The sequence below is a fragment of the Papio anubis genome, chromosome 1 (genome assembly GCF_008728515.1).
Source record: "Papio anubis isolate 15944 chromosome 1, Panubis1.0, whole genome shotgun sequence".
NCBI classification, from domain to species: Eukaryota; Metazoa; Chordata; class Mammalia; order Primates; family Cercopithecidae; genus Papio; species Papio anubis.
This window is the reverse complement of record NC_044976.1, coordinates 213,925,669-213,939,543: the sequence shown is the minus strand read 5'-3', so window position 1 is coordinate 213,939,543 and position 13,875 is coordinate 213,925,669. Positions and strand designations below refer to the sequence as shown.

The 13,875-nt window shown below is 38.8% G+C and overlaps 1 protein-coding gene across 17 annotated transcripts in view; it reads right to left on the bottom strand.

Annotated features, from left to right (window-relative positions):
- Window positions 1-13,875, bottom strand: part of CATSPERE (catsper channel auxiliary subunit epsilon) — a 181,845-nt gene that overhangs the window by 150,903 nt on the left and 17,067 nt on the right. For 15 of the 17 annotated variants that reach the window (XM_021931885.2, XM_021931889.2, XM_021931887.2 and 12 more), the window contains 3 exons: window positions 7,212-7,285; window positions 6,851-6,920; window positions 5,045-5,112 (listed from right to left, as the gene is read on the bottom strand). In XM_021931885.2, coding sequence (XP_021787577.1) covers window positions 5,045-5,112; window positions 6,851-6,920; window positions 7,212-7,285 — 212 coding nt within the window. Of the gene's footprint in view, window positions 1-5,044; window positions 5,113-6,850; window positions 6,921-7,211; window positions 7,286-10,303; window positions 10,328-13,594; window positions 13,702-13,875 lie in introns of those variants that run through there. The other 2 variants (XM_021931913.2, XM_021931914.2) reach the window with 2 other exon arrangements.

Genomic DNA, 13,875 nt, shown 5'->3' with positions numbered 1-13,875 from the left:
CCGTAATGAAAGACAGTTGTTACTGGTTCATGTCCTCGCCAGAAGTGGGTGTTATCAATATTGTGTTTTTCTCCTTCAATATTGTGTTGGCTATTCGGAGTCTTTTGCTTCTCCATATACACTCTAGGATGTGTTTGTTCATATTTATAAAGTAACTTGTTGGGATTTTGATTGGGATTGCACTGAATGTAGAAATCAAGTTGGGAAGAGTTGGAGTGGGGTGGGTATTTCTACTACCACTTGTCAAGATTTAAAAAATACAGTTATAGTAATAAGGATAATGTAGTTTTGCTCAAGTATGGACAAATATGTCAGCTGAACAGAATAGCCAGCCCAGAAAAACACTCATGCATATATGGAAAATTGATACATGAAAGAGAAGATATTCTGGATAAATAGATTATTCATTAAATGAGTATGAGAAAATTAATTATTCATGTAGAAAAAATAAAGTGAATTCCTATTCTAAGTTTGTACAAAAACTGATTCCAGGTGGATTAAAGACCTAATTTTAGAAGAAAAAAACATATAGAACTTTTAGAAAACAATATAGGAGCCTATCCTTATGATCTTGTAAGTAGGAAAAGATTTCTTAAATAGATTTTAAAAGGCATAAACCCACAAAGGAAAGTATTAATCAATTTATCCACAATACTAAAGACCTTTCTTATCAATAGGAGGCATGGAAAGTAAAAATCTGCATAAACTGGGACAGAATACTTTCAGTATATATATATATATATACATACACACACACACATATATATGTGATAATGGAGTAGAAATTAAGATATATAATGAAATCCTGTAAATTATTATGAAAATAAAAATAACTCAAAAGTCGATCAAAATACTTATTGAACAGAAAAGAGAAGAAAAATTCCTGCTGAACAGATAAAATATACTCAATGCACCAGTAATCAGTAAAATGTAAATAAAAATACAATGACATAATTTCATACCTAGTAGACTGGAAAAATTAAAAAGTCAGACAATTTTAAGTGTTGGTGAGGATACAGCAAAATGGGAACTTTCACGCACTACCAGTGTGGATATAAAATTGGACAATCTTTCAAAAGTGACTTGGGCATCCCCCAGGAAAGTTGAACAAATGCACATCCTACTTTTAGGCTATTGTACTTTTAGGTCTCTACCTTAGAGAACCTTTCATTTATACGCATTAAATCAGTACTACTTCCCCAACTAGAATGCACACATAAATTCCTTCAGAATCTTCTTAAAGTGCAGGTTATTATCCCATAGGGCTGGAATAAAGCCTGACATTCTTCACCTTCTAATAAACTTCCAGGTGACGTCAGTGCTGCTGATCCTCAGATTACATTTTGAGTAGCAGGACACTATGAGGTATGTTCAGGCATTCACAGCATCATTTGTAGTTGCAAATAAATGCATCAGCAGAATGAACAGAGTCATACAATGAAATACCATAGAGCAGTCACAGTGAAAGAACTAAAGATTCTTCTTTGACTACGGATAAGTCTCAAAAACATAATTTTTAGAGAAGGAAGCAACTCATGGAAGAATACTTACCATATGACTCAATTTAAATAATGTTCAAGAACTGACAAAACAAAACAATTTATTACAATCAAATATAGTCACTAAACTATAAGAAAAAGGCAAGAAATCATTCATTATACAGTATTTAGGATAAAATAACGAAAAGACAAAGAACAATATCCAGAATAGTGTCTAACTCTTGGAGGGTGAATAGAGTGTGATTGGTAGGGCATAAAGAGGTGTTGGTAGGGCATAAAGAGGTGTGATGTTCTATTTCTTGATTTGGGTAATACACATGTTGGTACTGATTTCATTACTATCCTTTTAATTCTTTATGTAATCTTTCTAGCCATTAATTATTATTACTTTGTTTTTATTTTTATTTTTTCTAGAGATGGGGTCTTGCTCTGACATGGAGGCTGGAGTGCAGTGGTGCAATCATAGCTCACAGTAGCTTTGAACTCCTGGGCTTAAGCGAACCTCCTACCTCAGCCTTGCAAGTAGTTGGAACTACAGATGCAAGTCATCATACCTGACAACTTTTTAATGTTTTTTGTAGAGACAGATCTTGCTGTGTTTCCCAGGATGGTCTTGAACTCCTGGGCTCAAGTGATCCTCCCATCTCAGCCTCCCAAGTAGTTGGGACTACAGATGCAAGTCACCATGCCTAGCAAATTTTCTCTATTTTTTGTAGAGACAAGTCTTGCTGTTTCCCAGGCTGCTCTTGAACTCCTGGGCTCAAGCAATCCTCTCACCGTGGCCTCCCAAAACACTAAGATTAAAAGGATGAGCCACCATGCTAGGCCTCATTATTATTCTTTAATTGATTATTTTTACAGGTGACAGACTGAAAATTCTTACAATATATATTACAGAAAAACTCTTAGTCCCTACGGAGTTCTCTCTTTTGGACTAACCTTTTGGTTAGTGCTTTTAGACTAGGTGCTTTTCCTTCTGTTCTTACTTACAAGGAGAAAACATATCAAGATCAGGGTAGCCTGGAGGCCCATCTCTTTCAGCCCTAGCTCTTAGGTCTTAATGTGTGTAAATGAAATTGGTAATCCATTCAATGCTTCTTGGCAGATGTCCTAGTTTGGTCTGCTATAACAAAAATACCATAGACTGGGTGGCTTTAACAACAAACCTTTATTTCTCATAGTCTGGAGGCTGCAAAGTCCAAAGATCAAGGTGCTATCTTCTCACCGGGTCCTCGCATGATGGAAGGGAAAAAGGAACTCTTTGGGGTCTCTTCTGTAAGAGCACTAATCCCATTCATAAGGACTGCTCTCTCATGATCTAACCACTTCCCAATGGTGCAACCTCCAGATACCATCACATCAGGGATTAGGTTTCAGCATAAAAATTTGGGGGTAAACAGGGTGGGACACAAACATACAGTCTTATTGCAACAGATTATCTTCTCTGGCGGTTCCCAAGAGCTCTACTTGGGAGAATAGAAAGTAGCCCATTTGGCCAAAGGAGCAGGTCCTTTTTTACAATTCAACTCTACCAGAAATATTTTATTTTTTTTATATATATATATTTATTTATTTTTGAGATGGAGTTTTGCTCTTGTTGCCAAGACTGAAATGCAGTGGCGTGATGTCAGCTCACTGCAACCTCCGCCTCCCAGGTTCAAGTGACTCTCCTCCCTCAGCCTCTCTAATAGCTGGGATTACAGGTGCCTGCCAACACGTCTGGCTAATTTTTTTGTATTTTTAATAGAGATGGGGTTTCATCTTGTTCAGGCTGGTCTTGAACCAGCCTGGACTTCAGGTCCACCCGCCCTGGCCTCCCAAAATGCTGGGATTACAGGTGTGAGCCACCGTGCCCGGCCTATTATTTTATGTTATGAGACAGAGTCTCATTCTGTCACCATGCTGGAGTACAGTGGCACAATCATAGCTCACTATAACCTTGACACAGTAACCTCAAATTTCTGGGGTCAAGCTATTCTCCTAACTCAGCTTCCTTTGTAGCTGGGACTACAGGCATGAGCCACTGTGCCTGGCCTCTACCAGGGTTTGTTATCCCCAAACTTGCCCTTGTCTATTTCTCAACTGGTTCAGAACCCATAGAGGAAAAGCTGGTGATTGGTATTTCTGAAACTGCCAACAAGGACAGAGCCTGCCAGTTTCATGAGTGGCAGAGACTCGATCCGCCCTGCTTCTCAGTAAGACTCTGGGGAAGTGGCAGTGAGTGAGAGACGACTGGGTTAATGTGTACTCCGGTGGAGCTTGCTGAAACTGAGGTATTATTCGGACTTACAATCTAGCTCAGGATGTCCAATCCAAAAATTCCACATAAACTGCAGAACCAGGGACTACGTGGACCAGGACAATAAAACTATCAGCAACAACCATGCTTTACTAAAGACATGAGTATTCTGATTGGTTCTGCCTGGATCGTGTATGTGCCAATCCTCAACTAATAACTGTAACCAAGGAAATGTGGGTTTGTAGAGTTAGACCATATACATCACATGAAATTAACAATATTATCACAGAATAGGGAGGAATAGTTTCCCCAAGGGAATAAACGTGAAGTGGATAAAAAGAAGTAAGTACTATCCAGGCATCCTGAGGTCAGGATCCACATACTATAGTTCCTTATATCCTACACAGTGCTTAGGATGTTGCCATGACCATGATACTAAAGCATATTCCGAATCACTGATACTTTTTAAACTTATTGAATGATTTCTATGCAGTTAATAATGTATTTGTGTACCACTTTTTCCCTTCTTATATTCAGCTACCTTCATTTTGTCATGAGTTTGAAAAGCTATCTAATACAAACACGGTATTTCTGAAATGCATATAATAGAAGAGCCCTATAGACTGAAAAACCAGAGTCAAATCTTAATGCTATCTTTTAGTAGCATTGTATTTTTTCCAAATTGTTTGACCCATCCATGCTTATGCTTCCACATCTATAAAGACTTACATTTATGTGGTTATTATAAAAATTAAGAAAGAATTTATATTAAAGTACAAACATGTAGACACAGTATGTGCTAAAATAGTGTTGCTCTTAATTTTACTATTTGTTCTTCAGTATTTCTTTGGCAGTGTATTTGAGAATAGCTTGGTTGGTGAATGAAAGTTGTATGGTGGCCGGGTGCGGTGGCTCAAGCCTGTAATCCCAGTACTTTGGGAGGCCGAGACGGGCGGATCACGAGGTCAGGAGATCGAGACCATCCTGGCAAACACGGTGAAACCCCGTCTCTACTAAAAAAATACAAAAAAACTAGCCGGGCAACGTGGTGGGCGCCTGTAATCCCAGCTACTCGGGAGGCTGAGGCAGGAGAATGGCGTAAACCCGGGAGGCGGAGCTTGCAGTGAGCTGAGATCCGGCCACTGCACTCCAGCCTGGGCGACAGAGCAAGACTCTGTCTCAAAAAAAAAAAAAAAAGAAAGCTGTATGGAAACCATAATATAGATAATCTATTTGTGGTTAATTAAAAGCTGAAGCGAAATACTCTTTAAAAGCATAATTACCTATTCAGTACTGCATTACTTACCTAACTCTATAGTACCACAGAAAGCAAGTGTGAGAACTGTCCACAAATAAATTGCGTTCTTCTTCATCCTAAAAGAAAATGCAAACGAAACTGTTGATATATTAACATTAAATCAAATGCAAATATGGATATAGGCATAAAAGTCACACAGGAACTAAGTTACTTATCTAAGATCAGAGGAAGAAAAATTTCAGAATAAAATTTAAATATATATTTAAATATTTATCTATATCTTGCAATCTTTATCATTTTTATTACATTTGTCTTCCTCACTGAAATACAATTCAACTAATTTTCTCATTCAGTGGGGTAATTTTGCTCCCCAGGGACTTTTGGCAATGCCTAGAGATGCTTTTGGTTGTTACAACTGAGTGCTTTTCAAAAGTCAGATGTGGCCGGGCACGGTGGCTCACACCTGTAATCCCAGCACTTTGGGAGGCCAAGGCAGGTGGATCACCTGAGGTGAGAAGTTCGACTCCAGCCTGACCAACATGGAGAAACCCCGTCTCTACTAAAAATACAAAATTAGCCGGGTGTGGTGGCACATGCCTATAATCCCAGCTACTTGGGAGGCTGAGGCAGGAGAATTGTTTGAACCCAGGAGGCGGAGGTTGCAGTGAGCCAAGATTATGCCACTGCACTCCAGCCTGGGCGACAAGAGCAAAACTCCATCTCAAAAACAACAACAACAACAAAAATGAAACAAAAGGAAAAGGAGTCCCTTACTTCCTCATGAATTGTGTTGTGGTTTTTTTTTCTTTTCTTTTTGAGACAGAGGCTGGAGTGCAGTGGTGCGATCTCAGCTCACCGCAACCTCCGCCTCCCGGGTTCAAGTGATTCTCCTGCCTTAGCCTCCCGAGTAGCTGGGATTACAGGTGCCTGCCACCACGCCCAGCTAATTTTTTTATTTTTAGCAGAGACAGGGTTTCACTATGTTGGCCAGGCTGGTCTTGAACTCCTGACCTCAGGTGATGCGCCCACCTTGGCCTCCCAAAGTGCTGGGGTTACAGGCATGAGCCACCATGCCCAGCATGAATTGTGTTCTTGAAACTGGCAAATACTCATAGACTCAAAGAGATAAATTCAAGTATGTTTCACTCTATAAGGATTGAAAAAGGAATTAATATTCATCTGGCCTCTCTCACATAGCTCTGTCTACTTGTGCCTTGACAATAAAGCTTTTTAATTAAAGAGAAGGCACAAGCCTCAAAGTAAAGGCAGGATTGGTGACGTGGCGTCTGTAAAACTGCAGCTTCAGGCGCGCTTGTGCGGGAACATTAGCTGTGAGGTATGTAGCCAGTATTTTGTTATTAATTATTAAAACGCCAGTGTCTTAAAATGCTTTACTTTGTCTTTGCGTGTTTTTGGTAAACTAGAGAGACTCAACCTCATTCGAATTCATTTGCATTCACATGTTTTCTTCAGTTGAAGACAGTGCAGTGGAGTAAAAATAAATCTGCTAGAAATTACTCTTAATCCTAGGCGTTGTCATAGGAGTGTATGACAGGAGATCCACTCATCTGAGAGCCCTGTTATCAAGGTGGTGGCTATGAACTTTAACATACTTACTAATAAAAAGACGAAGATAAAAATTGTATGTAATTTTATAATTTAGAATTTAACATGAGCTATACCTAAAAATGGACATTCTGACAATAACTTTAGGGCTTGTTTATAGTTACAATTAATACTATTTAAAACAGGTTAAATTAGATTGAAAAGCTCAAAAGAAAGGCAAAATAAAATATAACAGGATAACAGGATGATTATTCAAGATTTAACAACGTATCATTAAAATCAACTTACTGGGCCAGTAACGATTGGTTTTATAGCATGAACACCAGGTGAGGAACAACGCAATTCTGTCCTGGGTGAGCTAGCGTTTAAAAAGATGGGAAAGAATAATTACAGGTGCATATGAGATTAATAAAATTCCCTTACTATTTTTTAAGCCTAAAAACTTCAATTGTATGCTGATAAGAGATATTTTTAAATATTTGCAATATTTTACTTCTATACTATATTCAACCTGATTTTGTCTTGCTTTTCATGTCTACTTAATGAAAGAAAATTTACATTAAATCACAGCCTTGAATCTGAATGTTCACATTGTATGAATGAATTAAAAAATATATACATACATTGATATTCATGACATAAATCTTACCTTTTATTTAGCACAAAACAAATTTCTGGCACACTCCACTCAGTAAATAATGTTCCTTCATACTCTAACTTAATCTAAAAAAGAAAACAAGAGTTCGAGCAAAAAATATGATTCAAAATTTTCACCTCAGGGTTCAGTTGTAGGATTCAATTTTCTGGGTCCTAATTATTTAAAGAAAGAATAACTAAAATTCAATTTCCTTTAAATTGTACAAAGTAATGTGACAAAGAAAAGGTAACTTAACCCATCTGGGACACTTTAGCAGTCACTCCAAAAAACTATAAACTTTTAATTTTATTTACTTCAGCAATAATCCACTGGCTGGGTGCGGTGGCTCATGCCTGTAATCCCAGCACTTTGAGAGGCCGAGGCAGGAGGATTACCTGAGGTCATGAGTTTGAGACCAGCCTGGCCAATGTGGTGAAATCCCGTTTCTACTAAAAATACAAAAATTAGCTGGGCGTGGTGGCACACGCCTGTAATCCCAGCTACTCAGGAGGCTGAGGCAGGAGAATCGCTTGAACCCAGGAGGTGGAGGTTGCAGTGAGCTGAGATTGCGCCACTGCACTCCAGCCTGGGTGACAAGAGCAAAATGCTGTCTCAAAAAAAAAAAAAAAGAAAAAAAAGAAATAATCTATTATGTATCTAAGAAGGGACTGACACTCTGGTAGGTTCTGGGGATTTGGAAAAAAAAAAAAAAAGACAAATGAGAAATGATCCTTCACTTAAAAACAAGTCACTTTTAATTCTGAGATTCTATTATTTACACATTACTGACTATTAACATAACTTTCATCACCTTTTTCTTTTTTTTTTCTTTTTTTTTTTGAGACGGAGTCTCGCTCTGTCACCCAGGCTGGAGTGCAGTGGCCGGATCTCAGCTCACTGCAAGCTCCGCCTCCCGGGTTCACGCCATTCTCCTGCCTCAGCCTCCCGAGTAGCTGGGACTACAGGCGCCCGCCACCTTGCCCGGCTAGTTTTTTGTATTTTTTAGTAGAGACGGGGTTTCACCGTGTTAGCCAGGATGGTCTCGATCTCCTGACCTCGTGATCCGCCCGTCTCGGCCTCCCAAAGTGGTGGGATTACAGGCTTGAGCCACCGCGCCCGGTCACCTTTTTCTTATTTCTAAAGCTACTTTTTTTCCTGCCTCTCTATTCTTTCATTTAGAAGTTCCTTCTTTCTCCTCCTGAAGTATACCAATCCACTTTCTAACATTATCAGTCTTAGTTTCAGCACTATTCCTCTTCTTCCACCAGAGCTGGAACCCAATTTTACCTTCTAATATTTGTGACACAAAATTATATACACGTACATAATATATGAAGATTGCTTTGGTGTTTTAACTCGGAAAATGGAGATTATAACAGGTGGTAAACGTTTCATAGATTTGATATTATAGGATAGTGTATAAGAAGAAAAAAGAAAAATTCATGAGAAGATAAAACATAACTTTGAAATATATTAAGCAAAATTTGATAGACTTGCTAGAAGAAATTTCAAAAGCCATAAATACAGTGGTAGATGTTTAAATACACTTTTCTCAAATTAAACAAACTTGGGGAGGGGAGGGAAACGTAGTCAAAGACTTAAAAAATATAATTAGTAAGTTTATGATATGTATGTTAAAACTATATACATTCCTAAAAAGTTTTTTCTTTTTAATTTTTTTTTTTTTAATAGAGACAGGATCTCACTATGTTGACCAGGCTTGTCTCAAACTCGTGGCCTCAAGTAGTCCTCCTACCTCAGCCTTCCAAAGTGCTGGGATTACAGACATAAGCCACTGTACCCAGCCCCTAAAATTAAGCAATATAAAATATATACATCATTTGCAATCTCACATAGAACAATTGCCAAAACTGACCACATTTACAAGGAAAGTTTTAACCAATCTTGAAGAATTATTATCACATATACAATGCCTTTTGATATTAGTGAAATAAAATTAGAATTTCTCATAAAGTTAGCCAGAAAAGAAATCCTAAGATATTTGGAGTCTTTAAAAAAACAAACAAAAAAACCCTACTTCTAAATCATTCATAAGTAAAATCATAAAGTATAAAATGTTTATGAATAAACAGTAAAAGCATTTAATATTATAAAAATATGTGGTATGGCCAGGCGTGGTGGCTCACGCCTGTAATCCCAGCACTTTGGGAGGCTGAGGCAGGCAGATCACGAGGTCAGGAGATCGAGACCATCCTGGCAAACATGGTGAAACCCCGTCTCTACTAAAAATACAAAAATTAGCTGGGTGTGGTGGCATGCGCCTGTAATCCCAGCTACTCAGGAGGTTGAGGCAGGAGAATCGCTTCAACCAGGGAGTTGGAGATTGCAGTGAGCTGAGATCACACCACTGTACTCCACTCTGGCAACAGAGCGAGACTCCTTCTCAAAAAACAAACAAACAAAACAAACAAACAAACAAAAATTGTGGCCAGGTGTGGTGGCTCATGCCTGTAATCCCAGCACTTTGGGAGGCCAAGGCAGGTAGATCACTTGAGGCCAGGAGTTCCAGACCAGCCTGGCCAACATGGCAAAACCCTGACTCTACTAAAAATACAAAAATTGGCCAGGCGTGGTGGCACATGCCTGTAATCTTATCTACTCAGGAGGCTGAGGCAGAAGAATTGCTTGAACCCGGGAGGAGGAGGCTACAGTGAGCCGAGATCGCACCACTGCACTCCAGCCTGGGTGACAGAATGAGACGGGGGAAAAAAAAAAAAAAAAGAAGGCTCTAGATAAGATAATTTGAAAGTGAATAAACTCTGTTTTCAGTGTAAGATGATAATAAAAGGACAATAGAGAAAATCCCCCCAAATAAAAGGAAGGATATAGGTAGAAATTTATAAAAGAAAACAAATGAAAGAGCATTGGGAAGGGGCTTTGGGGATGTAGTGTTTAAAATCTATTTAAATTTCCTAATAAACACAGAAAGAACAATTAGGATAGTCCCCAAAAACACTGGACAACAATACAGCAACCAATAGTAAAACTCACTTAAGCCCAGGAGTTTAAGACCAGCCTGGGCGACATAGGGAGACCCCTCCCTACAAGAAATTTAAAAATCAGCTGGGTGTGGTGGCACACACCTGTAGTCCCAGCTACTGGGGAGGCCGAGGTGGGAGGATCACTTGAGTCCAGGCGTTAAAGGCTGCACTAAGCTGTGATTGCATCACTTCACTCCAGCCTGGATGACAGAGCAAGACCAAGACCCTGTCTCCAAAAAAAAAAAAAAAAAAAAAAAAGAAGAAGAAGAAAACAAAGAAGGGATTAAAAAATGATTAGGTGATTTAAGACTAAGCAACAAATATGAAAGATAGGCACAGAAAATCCAATATACATGTATCTGGAGATCCTGAAGAAGAAAACCAAAATATTTGGAACACAGCAATAACAGGAACTATAATTAAAGGATGATAATCTTCTTATAATAATATTCTATAATTAAAGAATAATACACGAAATTGAAAAACTGAAATGAACATAGAATAAGATCATTGAAAGTAGAATAAGATCATTGACTAAAAACTACGCAAGAGAATGAAAAAAGAAAGTAGAATAAGATCATTGCCTGGTTGTTAAGCAGTAAGCTGAGTGTGGTGGCTCACACCTGTAATCCCAGCACTTTGGAAACGGAGGCGGGCAGATCACGAGTTTGAGACCACCCTGGCCAACATGGTGAAACCCTGTCTTTACTAAAAATACAAAAAAAATAGCTGGGCTTGGTGGTGGACACCTGTAATCCCAGCTACTCAGGAGGCTGAGGCAAGAGAATTGCTTGAACCTGGGAGTCGGAGGTTGCAGTGAGCCGAGATCATGCCATTGCACTCCAGTCCGGGCGATAGGGTGGGACTCCATCTCAAAAAAACAAAAAAACAAAACATACAAACAAACAAACAAAAAAAGCAAAAAAAGAAAGAAACCAGGCAGTAAAAGAGTAAATAAAAGAGCAGGGCACCAAAGATGTTCAAAAGGTATAAGCACAAAGGCAACCACTAAAACAAAGATACAAACCTTTCTAAATATAGAAAGACAATTTTTTTAAAGAAAAGAATCCAGAAGAGAAAGAAACAGTAAATATAACACACCTAAGATAAACTAATATGAGAATTGAGACCAAAGACATGTTATATAATTCAATGTGAATGGGCTTAACTCACACAGCAAGACCCAATGCATGCTGTTCGAAAGAAATACCAGAAGAAAACAGTGACCCAGAAAGACTAAAGTAATGAGAGAAAACCTCGGTGACTTTGGGTTTGCCACCAACTTCTTAGATATGCCCCAAAAAGCAAAAATCAAAAAAAAAAGTTTGATAAATTGGACTTCATTAAAATTAAAACTTCTACTCTGTAAAAGACACTGTAAAGAGAATGAAAAGACAAGCAACAGACTGGGAAACAATATTTGCAAAGTTACTCATAGCTGATAAAAGATTGGTATCCAGAATACACAAAAAAACTCTTAAAACTCCACAATAAGAAAATGAAAACCCATCTTTAAAAATGGGCAAAAGATCTGAACAGGCACCTCACCAAAGATAATATACAGGTGACAAAGAGAGGAAACAAGAGGTGCTGGAGAGGATGTGGAGAAATAGGAACCCTTTTACACCGTTGGTGAGACTGTAAACTAGTTCAACCATTGTGGAAGACAGTGTGGCCATTCTTCAAGGATCTAGAACTAGAAATACCATTTGACCCAGCCATCCCATTACTGGGGATATACCCAAAGGATTATAAATCATGCTGCTATAAAGACACGTGCACATATATGTTTATTGCGGCACTATTCACAATAGCAAAGACTTGGAATCAACCCAAATGCCCATGACAGACTGGATTAAGAAATGTGGCACATATACACCATGGAATACTATGTAGCCATAAAAAAGAATGAGTTCATGTCCTTTGTAGAGACGTGGATGCAGCTGGAAACCGTCATTCTCAGCAAACTATCGCAAGAACAGAAAACCAAACACCGCATGTTCTCACTCATAGGTGGTAATTGAACAATGAGAACACCTGGACACAGGAAGGGGAACATCACACACTGGGGTCTGTCATGGGGTCGGGGGGGGAGGGGGGATAGCATAAGGAGATATATTTAAGGTAAATGACGAGTTAATGGGTGCAGCACACCAACATGGCACATGTATACATATGTAACAAACCTGCACATTGTGCACATGTACCTTAGAACTTAAAGTATAATAAAAAAAAAAAGAAAAGAAAAGAAAAGGAAAGAAAAGAAAGAGAAAAAAAAGAGAAAGAAAAGACTCCATATAGTATGTCATCAGGGAACAGCAAATTAAAGCAACGAGATACCACAACACACCTATTAGAATTGCAAAAATCCAAAACACTAACAACACCAAATGCTGGTGAAGACGTGGAGCAACGGCACTGTCATTCATGGCTGGTGACAGTGTAAAATCGTACGGCCATCTTGGAGGACAGTTTGGCAATTTCTTACAAAACTACACATACTCCTACCATATATCTAGCAATTGCACTTTTCGGTATTTACCCAAATGAGGTCCACATGAAAACCTGCACACGAATGTTTGCGGCAGCTTTATGTATAATTGCCCAAACTGGGAAGCAACTGGGATATTTTTCACTAGGTGAATGGATAAACTATGGTAGATCCAGACAATAGAGTATTACTCAGTGCTGAAATGAAACGAGCTATCAAGCCATGAAAAGGCATGGAGGAAACTTAAATGTGTATTGTTAAGTGAAAGAAGCCAATCTGAAAAGGTTACATACTGTTTGATTCCCACTAAATGACATTCTGGAAATGGCAAAACTACGGAGACAGTTAAAAGACGTAAGGGGCTAGGGAGAGGGAGGACTGAAAAAGGCAGGGCAGAGAGAATTTTTAGGGCAGTGAAACTACTCTGTGTGATACTATAATGGTAGAAATACGTCATTAAACATTTGTCCAAGCTCACAGAATGTACAACACAAAGAGTGGACACTAATGTAAATTACAGATTCTAGTTAATAATGATGTATCAATATTGGCTCATCAATTTTAAGAAACGAAGGACACCAATGCAAGATGTTAGTAATAGGGCAAAATGGGAAGGTTTTATGGGCTCTTTCTATACTGTTTGCCCATTTTTCTATGAACCTAAAACTGCTCTAAAAAATAAAGTCTGTTAACTCTTACAAAAATTTTTTAAAAGCCATGGGCAAGAGTATACCAGAAAAATGGTCCTGTCCAAAAAAAAAAAAAAAAAAAAAACACAACATAAAAGCAGGAATTGTGACTCTGATATTAGATAAGGTAGAATTCAAGCCAAAACGTAGTCAAGATGCAGAACAATGAGAACTCTCCTCTGCTGCTGGTGGGAATGCAAATGGTACACCTACTTCAGACAATAGTCGTGGGCCAGGTTCAGTGGCTCATGCCTGTAATCCCGGCACTTGCAGAGGCTGAGATGGGAGGACTACTTGAGCTCAGGAGTTTGAGACCAGCCAGGGCAACACAGCAAGACCTTGTCTCTAATAAAATAAAATTAGCTGGGTGTGGTGGTGCATGCCTGCAGTCCCAGCTACTCAGGAGGCTGAGGTGGAAGGATCGCTTGAGTCCAGGAATTCAAGGTTGCAGAGAGCCGTGATCGTGCCACACACACCACCCTAGGCAACAGAGT